At 48.1% G+C, this 23,414-nt stretch overlaps 1 protein-coding gene across 1 annotated transcript; it reads right to left on the reverse strand.

The window, feature by feature from the left end:
• Window positions 1-2,945: 2,945 nt before the first annotated feature.
• CCR8 (C-C motif chemokine receptor 8) lies at window positions 2,946-4,013 on the reverse strand. Its single transcript, XM_039237189.1, has one exon. It carries the CDS (start codon window positions 4,011-4,013, stop codon window positions 2,946-2,948), a length of 1,068 nt encoding a protein of 355 aa, XP_039093120.1.
• Window positions 4,014-23,414: the final 19,401 nt, after the last annotated feature.

A 23,414-nucleotide genomic window follows, 5' to 3' on the forward strand; every position in this document is an offset into this window, starting at 1 on the left:
TCAACTGACTGAGCCACCCAGGAGACCCTAAATTAATTTCTGAACAACTCATGATAAAAAGAATTCACGATGGAAAACAGAAAATAATTTAAATTGAAAATCAATGAAAATCTTTTGTATGAAAATATGTGGGATCCAGTGTAAGTGGTGCCGAGAAGAAATTTTATAGCTTTAAAGGCATCTTTCAAAAATTTTTAAATGTTTTTATTTATTTTTGAGAGAGCGAGAGAGAGGGAGAGAGACAGTGTGAGCAGGGGAGGGTCAGAGATAGAGGGAGACACAGAATCTGAAGCAGCTCCAGGCTCTGAGCTGGCAGTCAGCATAGAGCCCGATGCGGGGCTCGAACCCACGAACCGCGAGATCATGACCTGATGCTCAACCGACTGAGCCCCCCAGGTGCCCCTAAAGGCATCTTTCAAAAATGAGCAAAGGTTGGAGCCCCTGGGTGGCTCAGTCGGTTAAGTGTCCAACTCTTGATTCTGGCTCAGGTCTTGATCTTGCAGCTGTGAGATGGAGCCCCAAGTTGGGCTCCACGCGGGGCACCGAGCCTGCTCAAGATTCTCTCTCTCCCTCTGCCCCCTCCCCCACTTGCTCTCTCTCTTCTCTCTCTCTTTCAGAAAAAAAGAAAGGTTGATAATCAGTAATCTAAGATTTCATTTCAAAAAGCTGGAATAAAATAGAAATTAAACCTAAGGAAAGCAGGTAAGATAAAGATAAGAGCAGAAATCAGTGTAAAGATAAAAATAGAAGATCAACAAACCCAAAAGCTGGCTCTTTGAAAGGACTGATAAAATTGATAAACCTCGGGGGCGCCTGGGTGGCTTAGTCGGTTAAGCGTCCGACTTTCGCTTAGGTCATGATCTCGCGGTTCGTGGGTTCGAGCCCCGCGTCGGGCTCTGTGCTGACTGCCAGCTCAGAGCCTGGAGCCTGTTTCAGTCTGTGACTCCCTCTCTCTCTGACCCTCCCCTGCTCACGCTGTCTCTCTCTCTCCTAGAAATAAATAAAAAAAACATTTAAAAAAAAAAAAAAAATTGATAAACCTCGGGGTGCCTGGGTGGCTCAGTCAGTTAAGTGTCCGACTTCAGTTCAGGTCATGATCTCAGGTCGTGATCTCACGGTTCGTGGGTTCGAGCCCCGCGTCGGGCTCTGTGCTGACAGCTCAGAGCCTGGAGCTGCTTCAGATTCTGTGTCACCCTCTCTCTCTGACCCCCCCCTACTCACGTCTCTCTCTCTCTCTCTCAGAAATACATAAAACATTAAAAAAATAAAATTAAAAAAATTAAAAAAAAAACTAAGACATAATTAACATACAGTGTTGTATTAGACTCAAGTGGACGATACACTAATTCAACAGTTCTATACATTACTCAGTGCCCATCATGAGAAGTGTACTCACCATCCATCAAACAACACTACTGACTGTACTTCCTAGGCTGGGCTTTTCATCTCCGGAACTTGTTTATTCCAAAACTGGAGGTTTTTACCTCTTAATCCTCTTTATCTATTTCACCCATCCACCCACTGACTTCCCCTCTGACAGCCATCAGTTTCTTCTCTGTATTTAAGAATCAGGTTTTGGGGCGCCTGGGTGGCTCAGTCGGTTGAGTGTCCAACTTCGGCTCAGGTCATGATCTCGCGGTTCGTGGGTTTGAGCCCCACGTTGGGCTCTGTGCTGACAGCTCAGAGCCTGGAGCTGCTTCAGATTCTGCGTCTCCCTCTCTCTCTGACCCTCCCCTGCTCATACCGTCTCTCTCTCTCTCTCTCTCAGAAAAAAAAAAAGAATCTGGTTTTGTTTTATTTCTTTGTTTGTGTCTTTTTTCTTTGTTCATTTGTTCTGTTTCTTAAATTCCACATATGAATGAATTCACACAGTATTTGTTTTTCTATCTCTGACTTATTTCAATTAGCATAATACATCTAGGTCCCACCATGTTGTTGCAGATCTGACCAGGATTTTTCACTTAAGTAATTAATTAATTTACTTTGAGAGAGAGAGAGAGAGAGAGAATGCATGTGTGCGAGCAGGGGAGGGGTAGACAGAGAGAGAGAGAGAGAAACCCAAGCAGGCTCCACACTCAGCACAGAGCCCAACTCAGGGCTCGATCTTACAAACCATGAGATCATGATCTGAGCTGAAATCAAGAGTCAGAGGCTCAACCAACCCAGCCACCCAGGCGCCCCATGACCAGGACCTTTTAGAAGGAAAATTATAGAGCAATGAACAGAAATACAAAAATCCCAAGAATCCAATGATTTATTAAAATTATCATGACCAAGAAGTCATTTTTCCCAGATAAAATACAGGTTGATTTAAGATAAGCAAATCAAACAATGTAGTTCACCAAATTAACAGAATAATAGAGGAAAACTCTATGTTCACCTTAATAGATAAGAAAAAGTATTTGATAATATTTGATAATGTGATACAGGCTCTATAAAAACTAGGCAAAAATCCTGAAATTAACATTATACTTTTAATAGTTAGATATACAGACTATTTCCCAGAAATATTAACCAACTCTTTGAAAGCCGAGAGGATTCATCTGCAGTAGTAGTAGCTCATTAAATATCGTAAGAGATGCCTGTGTCTGTAACCACATTTCTCTTCTTTTTGTTTTTTTTTTTTTACTATTTTTTTTTTTTTAAGAAAGAGAGAGAGAGCATGAGCAGGAGAGGTGCAGAGAGAGAGGGAGAGAATCCCAAGCAGGCTCCATACTCTCAGCACAGAGCCCGACGTGGGGCTCAAACCCATGAACTGTGAGATCATGACCTGGGTCAAAACCAGCCATCCAACCTACTAAGCCACCCAGGCGCCCCCGGAGCCACGGTTCTCAGAGTATCCTTTCACATGGCCTCAGACTCCAGCTTAAACCACCTTTGTCTCCTGAACGAAGCCCAGGGGGGCAGCAGAGGCCGGTTTCCAGGCCCCCTACCCCCCCCCCACCTCACAGAATATAGTCTATGCTGGAGGAACGGAGAGGGTGCGGGCAGGAGGAGGAAGACCTTTCCCAGGCCTCCCGCGGGACTCGTCTTCCCACATAGACGAGGACGTGGCTGCAGCTCTTCCAGAATATTTCCGAGAGGTGTTTCTTGAACCTCTCGCCCATGAAAGCGTAGATCACAGGGTTCACGCAGCAGTGAGTGAAGGAGATGGTCTCTGTGACGTGGGTGGCGTAAATCAGCCGCTGGCTCAGGGCACATCCGTCCAAGACCTTCATGCCGAACAGCGAAGTGAGGAAGAGGACCACGTTGAAGGGGACCCAGAAGAGCAAGGAAGCCATCACGACGATGAGCACCAGCCTGATGGCCTTGGTCTTGTGGTGGTTTTGGCAACTCCTCAGCTGGTGCAGCATCCGAACGTAGCAGAAGATAAGGATGGTGAATGGGATCAACAGACCCAAGATGTTAATCTCAAAGTAGATGAAGATCTTCCACTTCAGAGTCTGCCGATTGTAGGACGGATAACACTGTAGAACGCCATCTTCAGAGGCCACCTGGTACAATACCAGCAAGGGGCTGGTGGCCACGATGGCGATCAGCCACACGGCCAGACTCAGGGTTGTGCCCATTCTGGCCGTCCTCACTGTCATGGCGTATATGGCGTGGACAACTGCCAGGTACCTGTCCACACTCATGAGGGTGATGAAGAACATGCTGCTGAAGAAGCCCATGTAATAAACCCCAGAGACCAGCTTGCACATTACAGTCCCAAATACCCACTGGTCCAGCTGATAGTGGGTCTGGAAGGGGAAGGTGAAGACGAAAAGCAGGTCCGACAGGGCCAGGTTCAGGAGGTATATATCCGTGATGCTCCTCAGTTTCTTGCAGACGACAAGGACCAGAATGACCAGGCTGTTCCCCAGGAGACTGAATACAAACAGGACACAGTAGAAGGTGGCCAGCACCAACTTGTTGTGTCGTTGAATAAGTTCCCCGTCGCAGGGGCTTGATGCAATATCGGGATAGTAGTCGTCACTTATGGTTGTCACATTGGGCTCCAGTGTGTAATCCATCGAGGCGTGAGGACCAGGTCAGAGATTCACTCCTTAAAAATATTTTCATTTAAAAACATAGTCTGAATTCTAACCACCACCCCCTCCCCGCACCGCCCCATTCGTATGCTGAAGCCCTAAAGTCCTATCATGGACGAACATTTGCGTCCTCGCAGAATTCATATGGTGAAACCCTATCCCACGCCGTGATGGCATGAGGCTGTGGGCTCTTTGGGAAATGATTGCCTTAAATGAGGTCATGAGGGTAGAGCCCTCGTGAACGGCTCTTATATGAACACCTTTATAACAATCGGAGACAGCTTGCTCCCTCTCTCCGCTCTCCGCCACGCGAGCATACAGGGAGAGGTGGGCATCTGAGGCTGGCAGACGGCTCCCACCAGGGTCTGCTGATACCCTGGCTTTGGATTTCCCGGCCTCTAGAAGGGGGAGAAACAAATTTCTGTTGTTCAGAAACCACCCACTCTGTGGTATTCTGTTATCATAGCCCCAAACTGGCCAAGACCCCCCAACGTCACTATCTTAGGACATGAGCCATTAAGGCGATAATCGTAGTTCAGTGACATCATAAAAGTGGGGCCCTAATCTATAGGCCTGGTGTCCTTATACGAAGAAGACGCACTCAAGCTGTCCCTCTCTCTCTCTCTCTCTCTCTCTCTCTGAGTGCACAGGACAGAGACCATGTGAGGACACAGCAGGACGCTGGCTGCTCCAGGATGAATTTCTGTTGTCTCAGCCACCCTGTCTGTGGCATTTCATTGCGGCAGCCTGAGCTGACTGGTACAGGCCATGGTCCTTAGACATAGATGCTACCCTAACAAGTACCTAAGTGGCACTCTGGAAGTGGCGGAGGTGGAGGTGTCCTGAGGCACACGCTGGCGAAAGCTGAGGCTGCCTCGAGGAGGCTGTTGGTGGCAATTCGGAGAGTAAAGGTGATCGTGCTGAGGGCTCAGAAGGAAGGGAGGAGGCTGGGGAGAGATTTTCTGTCACCTCAGGGAATACACGTGCTATCGTGAACAGAAAATGGAGAGAAAAAATGAATTTTAAAGGTACTTCTGTTGAGGTCTCGGATAAGAGTGAGGAACCCGTTATTGGAATAGAGAAGTTGATCCTTGCTGGAAAGTGGCAGGATTTCGCTCTAGTGCCTTGTGAAAGGTAGAACTTGCGAATAATAAGACTGGACATTTGGCTGGGATATTTCTTTCTTTTTTTTCTTTTAAAATTTTTTAGTGTTTATTTATCTTCGAAAGAGAGAGAGAGATGCAGCGCAAACAGGGGAGGGGCAGAGAGAAAGGGAGGCACAGAATCCAAAGACAGGCTCCAGGCTCTGAGCTGTGAGCACAGAGCCCGACGTTGAGGCCCGAACCCACGAACTGTGAGATCATGACCTGAGCTGAAGTCGGACGCTCAATGAACTGAGCCCCCCAGGGCACCCCTGGCTGGGATATTTCTAAGCAAAGTGTTAAGGGGAATCCTGGACTCTGTACAGCTGATAGTAAAATGGTAGAGGAGAGAGGTAAGCCGACGGAGTTGTTAAAGAGGAATCAGGACCTGAAGATTTGGAAAACTCTCAGCCTATCCATGCAGCAAAAATGAGGAATTGTTTCCGGAGCAGACGCCCAAGGTGTGGCTGGACAATCACTCCGCAAAGAGATCGCCCATGGGGTCAAGCGGCCACATCACCAGTAGCCAGGGGTGGAGACACTGCCAGTTTGGACAAAAGCTGTAGAGACCCCACGTAAGCAACGAACCCGTTAGGACTCTAGGACCCTCCGAGACGGATGACAGAGCTGTGTGCCTGCGAGCACACTTTATCCAGAAGAGGGAGGGATGTCCCTGAAGATAGATCAGCAGGGCTACTTCTGCGCACCCCACGCCACGGGGGCAGGACCACGGCCTGGGCCTCCCCTCCCCAGACGACACTGCCTCCTGGTGGGCCTCCAGGGCAGAGCGCCCAGACCAAGCGGATTATCCTTGAGCCTTACAACCTAGTGGAATTTGCCTTGCTACCTTTGGGGCTCCCCTGGGACCCACCCATCGCGCTCTTCCTTCCGATCTGTTCCGGGTGGGGTGGGAGCGCCTATCCCACGGTGGTCCCACCACTGTCGGTTCCGGCCCGCAGCCGGGGACGAAATCCGTCTCCGGGTGAAGGACGCCTCTCGCCCCTCCCTTCCCTGATTTGGATGATAGCCGGGTAAGACTGGGGGTCTAGAACTGAGGCTGGAGTGGATGCAGACTTTGGGAGCCTTTGGGGTGGAGTGACTGTTTTGTGCTTGAGAAGGACCTGAATTTGGGGAAGCCAGAGGGCAGGATGTTAAGGACTGAACTGTATCCCCGTATGTTGAAGCCCTAATTCCCTCTGTGATGCTCTTTGGGGACAGGGTTCAGGAGGCAATTAAGGTTAAATGATGTAGTCAGGGCGAGGTCCTGATCTGACTGGACTGGTGCCCTTGTAGGAAAAGGAAGAAACACCGGAATCTCTCTCTCTCTCTCAGTTGATGCCTATAGAAAAGGTCATGTATGAGGACAGACTGAGAAGATCAGCTGTTTGCAAGCCAGGAAGGGGCTGTTACCGGGAACTCAATATGTCAGCACTTTGACCTTAGCCTTCTGGCCTTCAGAACAGTGGAAAGATACATTTCCACCCAGACTGTCCTGTATTGTTACGGGAGCCAACGCAATACGGGAACTGTTAATATTTTCTGTCCAAATTTTCTGTAAACCTCAAGCTTCTCTAAAGACTAAGGTCCATTAACACATTTTAAAAATTGAAAATTGCCCCAGCTGACCAGTACAGGGGGAATTAAGTGGGCTTAGAAAGGCCAAAATTTATGAAGAAAATTTAAATACCTACACTCCCACCACCCAGAGTTAGCAATTGCTAACGTATTGCCAGATTTGCTTTTGGGTTTTTTTTTTTCTCTTTTTTCCTCCCTCCCTCCCTCCCTCTGTTCCTTCCTTCCTTCCTTCCCTCCCTCCTTCCTTCCTTCCTTTCTTCCCTCCTTCTTTCTAGGCTGTCTGCCTAATGCAACAGAGATGAAACTAAAACTCCCTTTAACTGCGTGGCGCGTACCCACATCCTGGAAGCAACTACTAAAGCCAGTGTGTGGAATCATTCATCCTGAACAGTTGCCTCCTGTGCTTTTACGCACTTAACTGTACCCATAAATCGTATATAACATTGTTCTGTGCTCTCTGTGGACTTGCACGAATGGGGCCATGCCTCCCATTTCATATCTTGCTTTTCGCCCCCAGCTCTGTTGCTCTGGAAGGGCGGCCACACGGCTCTGAGAAGTTCAGGTCATTCTGTTTACTGCTCTTACAAACACCGTAAGTAACTGTTTTTAAAATGCAGCAGAAAAAGATCATCCAAATCACACTAGCCACAAAAATCGCTAAGATTTCCGAGAATAAATGTGATTTTAAAAAGCCCTTCAGGGGCGCCTGGGTGGCTTAGTCGGTTAAGCGTCCGACTTTCGCTTAGGTCATGATCTCGCGGTTCGTGGGTTCGGGCCCCGCGTCGGGCTCTGTGCTGACTGCCAGCTCAGAGCCTGGAGCCTGTTTCAGTCTGTGACTCCCTCTCTCTCTGACCCTCCCCTGCTCATGCTATCTCTCTCTCTCTCTCTCTCTCTCTCTCCTAGAAATAAATAAAAAACATTAAAAAAAAAATTAAAAAAAAAAAAAAAAAAGCCCTTCAATTTGGTTATGTAAAAGATTGTAAACTTGTGTTGCAGGCCCTCGAAGAAGACATGATTGAAAGGGAAACGTATGTTATATGTATGTGAGGAAAAGACTCAACAACAAAAACATGAGGAGTCTCAGATTGACATATACACTCACGGAGCTTTCGATTTAGACATTGTCTTTCCAGGCGATCGACTGCTGAGCGTTCAGACCACTAGACCACCTTTCTACAATTTGAAAGGCTAAGCATGTCAGCCATTTTTAAAGATGCTCATTTCATTTCAGTATGCACCCCCAAATGAAGGTAAAACCATACTTCCTGAAGTGCGGGGGTGGGCCTTTTTCTTGTGGCTCAAAAAGTGTCTCTCAAAGTAATAGCCTCTCCTCCTACACCTTCCTTCCCACTTGTCTTGCAGTTATTTTAAAAAATAATTTTCAGTTTGCCACCCTTCTGTTCTGCTCTCTGAATACCCTAGAATAAGAGGGGGCCCTCAACTTCTTCCTTCCCCAGGTCCTTCCTGCTGACCCCCAATCCACACTCCCCCCATGCTCTCTCATCAGTAAAACCCAAGCGAAGTCTTAAGAATGTCCACCATTTATTCCAGGGGAACAGGCACGTCAGATGCAGGGATCACTTATTTCTCTTGAACCCCTGTGAAGCAGGCCCTCAGATCCCTTCCATTTCTGGAGTCAGGGTTGCATCTGAATCTCAGAGAGCCCAATGACTGAAGCCACAGAGAGGAAGGCCGTAGACCCAGCCCTCGAAACTACATCTCCTCCAAACCCTTCTTCTCTTCTATATCTCTCCCTTCTCTGGGTAGAGCAAAACCACTCCATTCTTTTGGAGTTTAGGCCACCTGACTTCCAAGTTCTAGACTTTTTTGTACCCAAGTAGTGTTTGTCTGGATGGAGCCTAGGAGCCAGCAAAACGAGACTCCTTCCAGCTGCCTGGTGATAAGTATTTTCTTCTCTACCTTTGACTCCCTCCTGGTGCCTTGCAGAGAAAGCGGCGTGGCTTGCTTCCCTCAGTCAGAGCCACGGGCAGCCACGAAGAGATCTGCAGGTTTGTGGACTCAGGATGTTAAAGATAAAAAGATTACTCCCCCCACGTGCCAAACTTCTGAAATATTGGCCTTCCCTTTGCCTTTCTCCCAAGGACATAGAAGAGTCCTTGCCTAATGATGTCCTTCGCCCCCGAGGATGTTTATTAATACATACCTTGATTTGAGCCTTTGTTCTGGAGAGTTCAGTGTTGCTAATTCCTTCCTTTCAGAACCTCCCCTCTGTGCATGCAGCTCAGCGAGCAAGAGGCGCTCTGGAGGGAGGTGTCTTACCTGGCTGTGGTGAGTGGCAGCCGAGGGGGGAGCCTACCATCCCACAGCGATTTAAAACGTCAAAAAAAAAAAAATTGATCTGACCAGAGATCACATACAGATGGCCAATCAGCATGGGAAAATATGCTCAACACGTTATGTCATTAGGGTTTTGGAAACTAGAACAGGCAGGTGCTGCTACATAATGATTAGAATGGCTACCGTCGAAAACGCTGACAACACCAAATGCCAGCGAAGGTGCAGAGCGTGAGGGGTCTCCTTCATTGCTGGTGGGAAAGCAAATGGCACCGCCGCGTTGGAAGCGAGCTGGCAATTTCTCATGAAGCTAGAATAGGCTTATCATATAATCCAGTAATCGTGTTCCTGGGTATTTACCCAAATGAGTTGAAAACATATCCCCACAAAAACCTGAGCGTGTTTGTTTATAGCAGCTTTATTTTATAATTGCCAAGAATTGGAAGCAACCGAGAGGTCTTTCAGCCAATGAACGGAAACACAAGCTGTGGTAATGTACACAATGGAATATTACTCAGTGATTTAAGAAAAAGGAGCTTTCAAACAAAATAAAAAGTGAAAAAGGAGATTTCAAGCCACACACACACACAAACAAAGACATCTCATGGATATATTGCTGTGTGAAAGGGACACATCTGAAAAGGGTACATCTTAAATGATTCCAACTACGTGACCTTCTGGCAAAGGCAAACCTATATAGTATAAAAATATAAGCAGTTTCCAGGGGTTCCTGGGGACGGGGGCAAGAAGGTGAAGCACAGGACATTTTTAGGGCGGTGAAACTATTTTCTGTGAAACTGTAGTGGTAGATATGTGTCATTATGCGTTTTGTCAAAAACTGGAGACTGTACTGCTCAGAGTGAACCCTAACAGAAACTATGGACTTCAGGTAATAACAATCTATTGATGATGATGTATCACTTGTAACAAATGTACTACCCTAATACAAGATGTTAGTAATAGAAGAAATTGTGTAGGATGGGAAAGTGGTATTATGGCCTGAATTATGTCCCCCCCCCCAATTCATATCCTGAAGCCCTAACCCCCAGTGTGACGGGTTTTGCATTTAGAGATGCAATTAAAGTCAAATTAGATCATAAGGATGAGTCTCTGACCCAATGAGCCTGGTGTTCTTGTAAGAAGAGGAAGATGAGCACTTGGCTGTCAGTCAGTAGAGCGTGTGACTCTTGATCTTAGGGCCATGGGTTTAAGCCTCACGTTGGATATGGAGCTCACTTTAATAAATAAACATAATATTTTTAAAAAGAGAGAGAGGAAGAGTTACCAGAGCTCTCTCTCTGTCGGCACGTGCACGGAGAAAGATCTTTCGAGGACACAGCAGGAAGGTGACCATCTACATACCAGGAAGAGGCTCTTGCCAGGAACCCAATGTGTCAGCATCTTGATCTTGGATTTCTAGCTTCCAGAACTGTGAGAAAATAAATTTCTATCACTTAAGTCACTCAGCCTGTGGTATGGTGTCCTAAATAGATTAATCCAGGACATATATGGAAACTTCCTGTATTTTCCTACCTAAACGATCTGCATACCTAAAAAATAAAGGCTATTAAGGGCACCTGGGTGGTTCAGTCAGATAAGCAACCGACTTCAGCTCAGGACATGATCTCATGGTTCATGAGTTTGAGCCCTGCGTCAATCTCTGTGCTGACAGCTCAGAGCCTGGAGCCTGGTTCAGATTCTGTTTCTCTCCCTTTCTCTGCCCCTCCACCACTCATACTCTCTCTCTCTCTCTCTCTCTCTCTAAAATAAACAAACATTAACAATTTTTTTTAAAAAGAAATAAAGTCTATTAAATTTTTTAACTGAAAACTATGCTAAAATAAGATAACAATTTTGGGGCTCTTGGATGGCTCAATTGGTTGAGCATCCAACTCTTGATTTCAGCTCAGGTCATGATCTCAGGGTCGAGAGTTAGAGCCCTACACTAAGATTTTCCCTCTGCCCCTCCCTTACTGGCACTTGCTCGCTCAAATAAATAAATAAAAATAAGATGACAATTTAATCATTATTTTGAAGATGTGTGATTTCTACCTGCACTGGCTTTCCTTCATGGCCTGTAGCATGCACAAGTGTGATGGGTACATGTGTGTGTATATATGTTTGAATTTTGGTGGTAACAGTGATAATTTCTGTGAGTGATTCCATTACTTACATGCTGTACATTGAAAATGGCATCATTATTAAGTGTTCCCTCTTTTCATCCTATGGTGAGCAGAGTAAAAACGTAATGGCCATTGCTTATGTCTGTCAACATCCTTTCTTCAGATGAATCTTTAGATCAAGGGACATCCCTCTAACTCCCATTCCACGCATTCCCAATTGGGCCTCCAATCCCACTGACACACACACACGCATGCATACACACCATTAAAAGGAGGGATGGCTCCTTGACTCCGGTCTGATCAAGGAGGACGTTTCATTTTCCCATCCACAGTCATGATTTATTTAAAGAATCTCACATCTTGGGCCCCGTGTGGAAAAAAAAAAAAAACTCGTTGAAGGATGAAACCAAGCAGGGGAAATTATACCCAAGAAACAGAGAAAAAATATAATTCTGATGAAATTGTTTGTGCTCCTGGAATGACAGTTGTGTGGTTCATTAGTGTCCACACACACACCACACCACACCACACCACCCCCCACCCCCGCCCAGCACCACCCTTTTACGCATCAGCTACTTCCCGTGGCACATTCTGGCACAGCTAAGAGGGTAGATACTGATTCGCTAGCTCTGGTTATTGGGTGCCTTTTATGTGCCGGTTCCTTTGTATATCATCATCATTAGGTCTCATAAAGATTATGCATGAGAGTTATTATCACTAAGTTTGAGGAAACCGAGGCTCAGAGGAATGAGGTGATGTTAATAGTGGTCACCCAGGTTACACCAGCTGAAGGCTAGTCTTGAAATTCAGGTCCAAGGGATTACAAAGCCCGAAACTTTCACTGCATCATCTTAAGGGTGGCAAATGTCAGGGCCCTTGAGTTCCAGCATGTGTTGGGTCAAAACTGAGCTTTAAGTTCTCAAGGGAAACGCTTTCAAAAAGCAAGCCTTTTGAGGCTCACCTTAAATGAATTTCCCCTGGCCCAAGGGAGTGAACAGGTCCCCAGATGTTGGGAGGGAGCTATAGAAGTTGTAGAAACTCCCCATCTACAATCCCCCATTTCTGCAAGGATGCAGTAGACCCCTCACATTCATGGTCCCAGTGTTTTATGGAGCAAGCGGAGACCTGAGGGAGGGAGGGAAGGGAAGGGGGGAGGGAGGGAGGGAAGCGAGGGAAGGGGGAGGGAGGGAGGGAGGGAGGACGGACGGACATTGGGGGTGTTGGGTGTCTCAGTTGGTTAAATGTCCGACTCTTGATCAGGTCATGATCTCATGGTTTGTGAGTTCGAGCCCCGCATAGGGCTCTGTGCTGACAGCTCAGGGCCTGGAGCCTGCTTGGGATTCTCTCTCTCCCTCTCTCTCTGCTGCTCCCCTGCTCGCTCGCTTGCTCTCTCTCTCTCTCTCTCTCAGGATAAATAAGTAAACTTAAAAAAATAAAAAAGGAAAGTAGATTGCTTAATTCTACTGTGGTACCTGCACAAATATTCAGTCAATGGAAAAATACAATTTTAGATTTTAAAAAATACCCCATTTTGCCTCGCGTAACTTGATCCTTTGTGCTTTCTTCCACACGGTGACGGCAACAGGCGTTTGGGGGACAGAACTGTGAAGGGACGGACGTGGTTGGCTTCTGCTGGTTGAGGCCACACCAGCAGGGCCACTTGCATGGAGGGTCGCTTCTTGTCTCAACGGAAGAGGCAAGGACCCAGCCGGGCCTGACGAAAACAGACCGGCTGCGGCCACAGGCAGGCCGAGTGCAGACCAGCCCAGGAAGGCCACGGGAGGGGGCGCAGCTCCAAGGAGCAGCGGTGAGGGAGGGCTGAGGCGGGACCAGAGCTGTCCTTCCCACAGCGGCCCCCCTCCTGGGGGTAAGTGGCAGCTCCTCTCTCAGGGTGGCTGTTACACTCCATTCAGATGCAAGTTTTAAATGGCTCCGTCTTCCTCTGAATCTTGCTTCGTGACCCCTGAATCCATTCTTGCCTCACATACTCCATCCCTTAGAAGTATCTGCTGGTGCCTGAGCTCAGGGCTGGGTAACTCCCCTCGTCATTGTCATTCATGCTTTGACCCCTTTGGGTGAAAACCCCTGGTACCTTGGATCTGATAAGCAAAGATCAATGGTTCACGGAAGGTGACACTCAGGGCCCACAGGTACTGCTGACTCACATCACAACGGCAAGGACTTCGCCAGCATTGGGGGCGGGGGGCGCGCAGCCTTCCCCAGGCCGGCCAGGGGGGCCCGGGGGACGGAGGTGGAATTTCCCCAAGCCAAAGAAGCTTGTGCTCTCCACTCTTCAGGAGGCCCTCGCGGAAGAGCAATCATCCCTTTCATGCCCCAAGCTTCCGTCAGATCCCTGCCTTCATCCTGTCTGCGTCTGAGCTGTTTGATCTCAGGTGCGTGGCTGGGGTCCTAAACTCCAAACTTCATTCTCATTGCTGAAGTATAATCCATTGTGTGACTATACCAGAATCTATCTATCCTTCTAGCGATGGGCACTTGGGTGGTTTCTGGTAGTCTATTTCGAGCAGCGCCATGAATATCCCAATACTGCTTTTTGTGAAGTACACATTTGTGTTGAATACACACCTCAGAGTAGAATTGATAAACCACAGACGACGTACATGATCCACTCCAGCAGAAGATGACAAACTGGTTTCCAAAGCATTTGGAATGGTTTACACTCACACCAGAGCGGAGAGTCTCACAATAAAAGGTGAATTTTATCAGTTTGCCTGCATCTATCTAGATGATCGTTGGATCGTCTGATTTTTTTTCCGTTAATCTGTTAACGTGGTGAGTTACACTCAGAAAAAATCATGTACGTATCACACAGAAAACCATAAAGCTGAGGCTCTGGGCCGACCCTCTAAGGGAGGGCTTCCCCGCGCCTGGAGTGTCCGGCCGCCCCAGGGAAGCGGTTCCACCGTCGTGCGGAGTTTGGGAGTTTATGGCAAAGCGGAGCAGAAAGCTGGCATCGAGGCTCTCTGCCCTCAGGCCTTGTCCTGGCTCATCTGCCCCGGAGGAGGGCAGCGTGTTGACGCCACCCATTCTTCTGTCCCCAGTGCGCCCCCAGCAGGGGACCCCTCCTCCCGGGGTGGCCCAGGGGCTCCCCACACCATTCTGTCAGCGTCACCTCCCCAGAAGAGCACTGCGGAGCCAGAACCCTGCAGTGACGGCCTCTAAAGCCTCAGATTTTGTGCCCACTGCGTCTGTTACCTCGTGGTCGGCTCCATAAGCAGGGCTCCCTCCCCCCCAGCACCCACAGTTCTCACCTCCCCCAAATCAACTCTCTCTCTACAGCGCCCACCTTCCATGGTTCTACCTGTAGAATATTTATCCAGCTGCGTTTCAGGGAGGAAGCAAGCTGAGTGTCCCCTACTCCTCTGCCACGTAACTCCTCCTCCTCCTGGCACCTGAAGGCTTCGGAGTCCCCCAGACTTAGGTGGCTCCCAGGCCTGTCGTTCATTTGCTGGGGGACCTTGGGTGTTTTCTTTCACCTCTACTTCATTCACCTCTGTACAAGATGGGTGGTGATCCCTATCTCAGAAGGATGTTAAAAACAGAAAAACTCGGGGGCGCCTGGGTGGCTCAGTCGGTTAAGCGTCCGACTTTGGCTCAAGTCATGATCTCACGGTTCGTGGGTTCGAGCCCCGCGTAGGGCTCTGTGCTGATAGCTCAGAGCCTGGAGCCTGTTTCAGATTCTGTGTCTCCCTCTCTCTCTGCCCCTCTCCTGCTCATGCTCTGTCTCTCTCTGTCTCAAAAATAAATAAATGTTAAAAAAAATTAAAAGCAGAAAAGCTTTCTTCTCAAGAGATCCAGTACCAAGCGTGTTAATAACCACACGTTATATTCCTAACCACCAAGGTGGCCCTTATCATTTTATCGATATCTTGTGGTTTCTCATTTGTTAGACATAGAAGTCTTTTTTGTAAAGTTTCTCATTTTGAAATAATATTCAGAAAAGGAAAATTGTGAGACTCGACAAAGAACTCTGGCATCTTTGGCCACATTCACATCGTGGTAACATTTGGACGCACTTGCTTTATGGTTTTCTGTGTGATACATACATGATTTTTTCTGAGTGTAACTCACCACGTTAACAGATTAACGGAAAAAAAATCAGACGATCAAATGATCATCTAGATAGATGCAGGCAAACTGATAAAATTCACCTTTTATTGTGAGACTCTCCGCTCTGGTGTGAGTGTAAACCATTCCAAACGCTTTGGAAACCAGTTTGTCATCTTCTGCTGGAGTGGATCATGTACGTCGTCTGTGGTTTATCAATTCTACTCTGAGGTGTGTATTCAACACAAATGTGTACTTCACAAAAAGCAGTATTGGGATATTCATGGCGCTGCTCGAAATAGACTACCAGAAACCACCCAAGTGCCCATCGCTAGAAGGATAGATAGATTCTGGTATAGTCACACAATGGATTATACTTCAGCAATGAGAATGAATGATCTACGATTACACAAAATAGTGGGGATGGATTCCACAAACAACGTTGCACAAAAGAAGTCAGATACGACGACAGCGTACTATAAGATTCCACTTATCTAGGAACCAAAAAACAGGTAAAACTAGTCTATGGCATCAGGAGAAGATTGGTCACCTCTGTGGGGTGACTGATAAGAAGGAAAGGGTCCTCACAGACCAGTAATATCCAAGGAAAGGGTCCTCACAGACCAGTAATATCCTGTCTCCTGACCTGGGTGCTGATCACAAAGAGGGGTTCAGTGTGTAGAAATTCATGCACTGATGATACAGGTCTGTTCCACGTGTATGTTGCACATACCATTAAAAATTTTAAGAGAAAAAAAAACCTTCATGAAAAAAGTTCTTAAAACGTCTTTAACTTAAAAATATAGCTACAAAAACCTATACCAAATACCATTATCAATGAGGAAATGTGGAAGGTAGTCTCTTTGAAATTAGGAACAAGAAAAATAAGCCTACTCTATCACTTCTACCTGGTACGAGAGACACTAATCTGGATAATAAGAACAAGAAATAAATGGCATCAGGACTAGAAAGGAAGAAACAAAGATGTCACTACTTACAGAGGATGGGGGGGGGGGCAAACGAATCTACAAAGGTAGATATAAAAGAGAGACCATAGATGAAATATTAAAGTTAGCGAGATGATTTTATAAGGTTCCTGAATGAAAAGCTGATAATAACAGTACTAAATTCTCCACTGCATTTCTCTATCTCAGCAACAGACATAAAGCGTAGTTTTAAGAATGATTTCTTCTATTCTAGTGTCAGTAAGTATGAACTATCAAAGTAAAGATCTCCTAAGAAAAGAACAGGAACTTTTATAGAGAAAATTGTAAAACTTTATTAAAAGACACTAAAGACCTCCTGAATGCTGTGGAAAGAGGTCATGTTCATGTTTTAGAAGACTAAATAAATAACAGAAGATGTCAGTTCTCCCCAAAGTGATTTAAAGTATTCCAAATAATTATTTTAAAAATCTTCACAATTTTTTTCTGTGATTGAAAAATGAGTTCTAATATTTATTTAGAAATACGGATGCCTACAAACAGCCAAGATCCTGCTAAAGAAGAACAATGTGGAGTCTCACCGGAGGATGATAGACTAATGGACCAGAGATGGAGTCTGGAAACAAACACATTTGTGGTTGGAATTCGGCTTATGACCCAGTTGGCATTGCAGCTCAGTGGGAAAAGGAAAACACTTTCAACAAATGCCCAATCCATTGACCAGCCATACGAAAAATATTTAACCACCTACTTCAACCTTACCGAAAAAAGTATTTCCAAGTGGATTAAAGAGGTAAATACGAAAAGAAAAGCTATAAAGCCTTAAAAAGTTAATATAGAACAAAATAAATCACTCAAAGACAAAGCCCCTATGATTTCACTCATCTGTGGAATTTAAGAAATGAAACAGATGAACATAGGGGAAGAGATGGAAAATAAAATAATATAAAAGCAGAGAGGGAGGCAAACTGTAAGAGACTCTAAAAAACAGAGAACAAACTGACAGTTCCTGGAAGGGAGGTGGGGGGAAGGTGGGCTAATTGGGTGATGGGCGGTATCGCGGGCACTCTCTGGGATGAGCACTGGCTCAGAGAGAGTTTGGCTTCTATACTTAAGTCGAATATGGGCACCCTCTGTGACTAAGCAATTTAGTAGATGGAAAGTTGCCTAGTGCATCGGGAATATGGGCAGAGCTGCTCACTGTAGCCCTGTGCATATTAGTACTAAATTCTCAAAACAACACAAACATCCATTGATGGTGGAATGGCTAAACTAGACTGAGAGATAATTATACAATGGAATACGCCACAGCTAGAATGAAAACATTACAACTATACTAATTAGCATGGATAGCTCTCTTAAAATGTTGTGCTACTCCATTTACATAAAGCTCAAAATAGGCAAAGCTATTTACCTATGAGTGGGGAAGGAGACATGATTGGGGAAGGGCACAAGGAAGTCTTAGATGGTATGTTGATGTTCTGGTTTTTTCCTTGGATGATGGGGGTACTGGAGTTCGTTTATTATTATTATTTTAACTTTTAAATGTTTTATTTATTTTTGAGGAAGAGACTGAAAGTGGGGGATGGGTGGAGGGGTGAGGGTTACACAGGATCCAAAGTTGGCTCCACACTGACAGCAGTGGATGTGGGGCTCAAACTCAGGAACTGGGAGATCCATGACCTGAGCTGAAGTCCTATGCTCAAGCAACAGAGCCACCCAGGTGCCTCTTAAAAATTTTTTTTCATATTTTATTTATTTTTGAGGGACTTTATTATTTTCCTAACTGTACATTTATGTTTTCATGTTGGAATATTTAATGTACTGGATGATTTAAAAAAATTTTTAAATCCACACATAAGCAGAAACAGAAAAGAGAGGGAATTGGACTAGATAATATTGACGGATTTCTTCGGCTCTCATTCATTGGTACAAGTGTTATGCCCGAATCATGAGTCCCAGAGACCCCCAAGGAGCCGACACTGATGCAAGTACATAACGGTCTTTATTACAAGCTCGAGCAGGGGCTCACCCGTCAACCGGCACAGCGGCAGCAGGGTGAAGCCTCGAACAATAGTGAGCAGGGTTTTTACGGGGTAAGGGACGGGGGTGTTACAGTGCACACGTTGTACATATGGCATCATCACAGAAGCACCATCACAACTGTACAGCACCCATGGCAACAGTTTTGACCATTCGGTATCTGTGAGGCGACCGTTACTTTTGGCGGGACCCAATCATGACCTTTGAGAATCCTTTGAAAATGACCAATTATGAGGTGAGTTCAAAGGGCCCACGTGGGGTTTTAGGCAAGAATCCTCAGTCCCTGACTCAGACCACGGGAATGTTACCCATTTCTTTTGATCGGCTGATCCGAGGGTGGCTTCAGCCGAAGCTTTTCCTGGAACTGGGGCCTCGTGCAGCCCGAGCTTGCTCTTAATGGAGGCCTTCATTTCAGGCTCCTCACAAGAAGCGTTCAGGGAACACGGACTAGACCCTGGGGATTCTGAGAGTGAGAGACCCTGGCCCGCAGTCACCGCGCCATCCACAACCTGCCGAGGCCTGCCCCCCCCCCCCCCCCCGCCCCGCACGTGCCAGGTCCTGGCTTCCGTGTGTGGCCCCAGGCATCCACTTTGTGCAAAAACACAGCCCATTCACCACTCTCCACCGAAATCAGAGCCAAAACGAACAGCAGTCTACTTCCACCAAGAATTTAGAAACTTTACTGCACTGCCTCCAGCAAGAAGTTCTGGTACTTTCTTCTCCGTTTTCCTCTTCCTAATTTCTCTACCCACCTTGGTCTTTTCCACACCCGGGGTCAACACACATTCCTCTTTTTACACAGCAGTTTGCTTCCCTTGGTTTCCCATGGCTCAGGTACGCCCACTCCAAGTGACAGAGCTCTTTCAGACAGATCCCACGCACCCCAAGAAGTTGCTTGGTGACTCGATGTTCTCCACCACGTTACAAGACCCGGTGCATTCACAGAGGAGCACGTCAAGGGCTTCAGGAGCAAAAGCAGGGGTGCAGGGGTGCCGGATTCCTGGGCCTTCCTGGAGAGCATGTGGAGGTGACCCGGGAGCTGACCTTCAAGGATGGGTGTGCCCCTGAGTGGAGAATAAAGCATTCTTTTTTTTTTTTAAACATTTTATTTATTTTTGAGAGAGAGATAGAGACAGTATGAGCAGGGGAGGGTCAGAGAGAGAGGGAGACACAGGATCCGAAACAGGCTCCAGGGTCTGAGCTGTCAGCACAGAGCCCGACGTGGGGCTCGAACCCACGAACCGCGAGATCATGACCTAAGCGAAAGTCGGACACTTAACCGACTAAGCCACCCAGGCGCCCCAAGAATAAATAAACATTAAAAAAAATTTTTTTAATTGCAGATCATAATAGAGCCGGGCCTGAGATTCTGCATGTCCAACCCAGGCAACACCAATGCTGCGGGTCAGCAGATCACATCTGATGGGGGGTGTGGGGGGTGGGGGTGCAGGATCTTGGTACGTAAAATGGGCATAAAACCTCCATGAGGATGTTGCGACTTAATAAGATAATATTAAGAAAAAGTTGTGCTCCTTAAGTGTAATGGATTGTCGAAATGCGCTGTCCCAGTTGTAGAGATGGGCTGTTCCGAGTCTCGTCCAGCAGCGCGGGACCCCGGTGACCACCCTGGACACCTGCAGAGGTGTCAAGCCCCGCCCAAGCCTAAATGTAGCAGGAGGGCACCCAGCACCTCGACGGGGAGGCATCTAGAGAAGAAAGAGAAAAGAAAAGGCAAGGGTGTGCTGCGGTGGCTGACGGGCCTGTGCAAGTGCCCGGTGGCTTCCAGAGCTACTGAGGTGGAGGAAGTTCTGCGGAAACAGGAAGTCCTGCAAGAGAGCAAGGAAATACACACATGCACACTGTCCAAACCCAGAGAGGGGCTCTTCTGCTGGGCTCACGTTTTCTTTCAAGGCTACGCACCAATAAACCCCAGAGCTCCCTGGGGAGCTTTGAACAAAGCCCAGGGAAGACAGGGGCAGGCTCGCCAAGGGGCAGATGGCGGCGTGGAGCCGGTGAGCTCAGGGCCACTTCGGTGTTGAACTCAGGACAGGCCCTTCCCACCGCCAGGCGACCCGGCCTCTGAGGGTCTCTGCAGCTCCCAGACCCTGGGCGTGCGCTTCCCTCCCTGGCATGTCACTCTCAGACGCTGCTCGTTCTTGAGGAGACGGGCCGCCAGGTGGACACCGACAGAAGGAGTTTAAAACGACTTGCCCAAGTCGCAATGGGGTTACCGGCAGAGCTGACCCCCAAGTCCCCTGCTCCATGTTGCCCATGAGCAACAGGGGCACCTGGCTGGCCCAGTCAGCAGAGCGTGAGACTCCTGACCTCAGCGCTGTGGGTTTGAGCCCCACGTTGTGGATAGAGGTTACTTAAAAAATAGATGAAATGTCATTTAATTTAATTAGAAAAAAAAAAAGACAGGACACCTGGGGGGCTCAGTCGGTTGAGCGTCTGACTTCAGCTCAGGTCGTGATCTCACGGTTCGTGGGTTCGAGCCCCGCGTTGGGCTCTGTGCAGACAGCCCAGAGCCTGGAGCCTGTTTCGGATTCTGTGTCTCCCTCTTTCTCTGACCCTCCTCTGCTCATGCCCTGTCTCTCAACAATAAATAAATGTTTAAAAAATTTTTTAAATAAAATAAAGAAGTTTTTCAGGCAGGCGGGCCCAGGTGACTGTCTTAGTGAGTGGACAGGAGTATCAGAAATTGCCAGCACCTTGGGGGTGGGATGGCCGATAGAGTAAAAAGAGCTAATATTTGTTCATCACCAACAAGGTATCAGGCTATCCCTACAGCTTCATGAGGATGATATTTTACGAATCAAATAACGACTCTACAGGTTCTTAGATGGTGTGTCACATGAAGGAAAGTGTCTAACAGATGTTTGGTTATCTCCTCTATTGACCCATTTTATAGATCCTGAGAGTAAAACAACTTAACCAAAGTCACACAGCCAAGTGGGGATTCAACCCCAGGTCTACTGGGCTCCCCGTTCTGCCTTCTCTTCAGTGCACTGAGGAGCTTGAGATGTCACTGGAAAAGGACTGGGCAGGGCTCACGTATTAGACAGAGGACTCCCGTTTATGAGTCATTTTGGAAGATATTTGGGCGACCAATTTCTAATATGCACCTATGACGGCCTCAGGAAGCTTTCCGTTTATTGGTAAGAAAAGCGTACTGAGTTGGACCACATCCTCCCCAAATTCATGTTCTTCCTGGAATCTCAGATATGGGATCCTTGTGGGTGTTAGTTAAGATGAGGTAATACCTGAGTAGGGTGGGCCTTTAATCCCATGGGCTTGCCACGCTCTGCCAGCATCTTGGTTTTGGGCTTTGGGCTCCAGAACCAGGAGAGGCTACATCTCTGTTGTTTTAAGCCACCCAGCTGTTGGTGACCTGCTACTGCAGCCGTAGGAGACGGATACAGAAAGCCCCTGAGAACTTCACGGAGGGACCCATCTTGAAGCATATACTCCCACACTCCCTGCCTCCCCTCCTTCCGCACAGCCGGCTCAGAGCAAGCGCGGTCTACTCGGTGGGGTCTGCCTCAGCCTCTCGTGCAGCATTGTCTGCCCCTGGATGGTGGCTAGGGCGAAGGGCACTTCGTCCAGCAGCCTTCTCGAGCACCAGCGCGAGGTGCCAGCTGCGGGGGGACGGCCCTTTCTGGACACTTTCAACGGCACCTGGAGAGAATTGGATCCATCTCGTCCTTTGGCCATGCAGGCATTAACTTTTTGTTTTTTAAGTTTATTTATTTTGAAAGAGAGAGAGAGAGGCGGTGTGTGTGTGTGTGTGTGTGTGTGTGTGTGTGTGTGGTGGGGGATCCCAAGCAGCCTCCCCTGTCAATGCAGAGCCCGACACAAGGCTCCGTCTTGCGAACAGGCATTAACTCTTCAGCCATGTTTATCTTTCATAAATAAAGAACAGCTATGGAATAAATAACAAACCGTTATAATTCTCGCAGATTCAAAATCAGTGTTTCCCGGGGCACCTGGGTGGCTCAGTCAGTTAGGCATCTGACTTTGGCCCAGGTCACAGTCTCATGTTTGTGGGTTCGAGCCCCATGTCGGGCTCTGGGGTGACAGCTCAGAGCCTGGAGCCTGTTTCAGATCCTGTGTCTCCCTCTCTCTCTGACCCTCCCCTGCTCACACTGTCTCTCTCACTTTCAGAAATAAAAAAAAAAAACCATTTAAAAATTAAAAAAAAAACAGAATCAGTGTTTCTCAATCCTGTAAGTTTATAGAATTATGGGAGAGTTAAAAAAAAAATCAGTGTCAGGGGCCACGTCAGGCGATGTGCCAGCCGCAGGCATCTGAGAGCGCACACCTGCACCGGGGCTGAACGTCAGGTCCAGCCTTTCTATAAATAGAAGTTCTCAGAGCTTCCTGTCTCCTGCGTGATTATGTCTCCACCTCGGGGTCCCCCCCGCTTGGGGAGTGGCTGCTCAGCTCCCACACTTCTCTCTGCTTTGGAGGCGCTGAGGGGCCCGCGCCCCCTGGCTCCTGGGCACCGGGGGGGGGCCTGCTCCCCACACCCCCCCCTCTTCCAGGCTCTGGGCAAATTTTAGACCCACACACAGAATTTAAAGGCGTGACATTTGCGCAAAGCCAGAAAGGAGGCCGTAGGTTCCCTGGATGAGGGACCCCAGGAGGGCTGTTTCTCTAACCCTTAAACCTCCGCTTCCGTCCGTATTTGGACGCCCGCCGGGCACGGCCCCTCCTGCGGCCTGGGCAGCCTCCTTGCTGGGGGGGGGGAGGGCGGGGAGGTTGGCTTCCTCCGGCTTTCCCCCCACCCGCACTGCTGGTGGGTGCGTGTCTCTCCCCCAGGGCTGTGCTGGAGGGACAGGGAGGGAACGGGCGGGGGGGGCCCGTTGGAACTGCTCTGGTGACAGCCTGGCACGTGCCCGTGGGTGACCGCCCACGCCGCCTCTTCCCGTGGACGCTTGCGCGGGGTTTTCAGGGGCTCCCACCATAGATCTGGGGAGACCTTGTAGCCTGGCTGCCCACCCGTCCCCCGGCCGGGCTCCTGACCCAATCTCCCGCCCCCCCGCCCCCCCTGCAAGGGCCTTCTTGGCTGGGACGCTTTCAGGAGGGGTGAGCTCCAGCTCCCCTTCGGGGCTCGCCCCCGCCGGTGAGAAGCCCGCCCCCCCCCCGCCCCCGGGCTGCCGCCTCGCCTCCCTCGGATGGGCCCCCGGCCCG

Source organism: Hyaena hyaena, unplaced genomic scaffold (assembly GCF_003009895.1).
Source record: "Hyaena hyaena isolate Hyena2069 unplaced genomic scaffold, ASM300989v1 scaffold_121, whole genome shotgun sequence".
Taxonomy (NCBI): domain Eukaryota; kingdom Metazoa; phylum Chordata; class Mammalia; order Carnivora; family Hyaenidae; genus Hyaena; species Hyaena hyaena.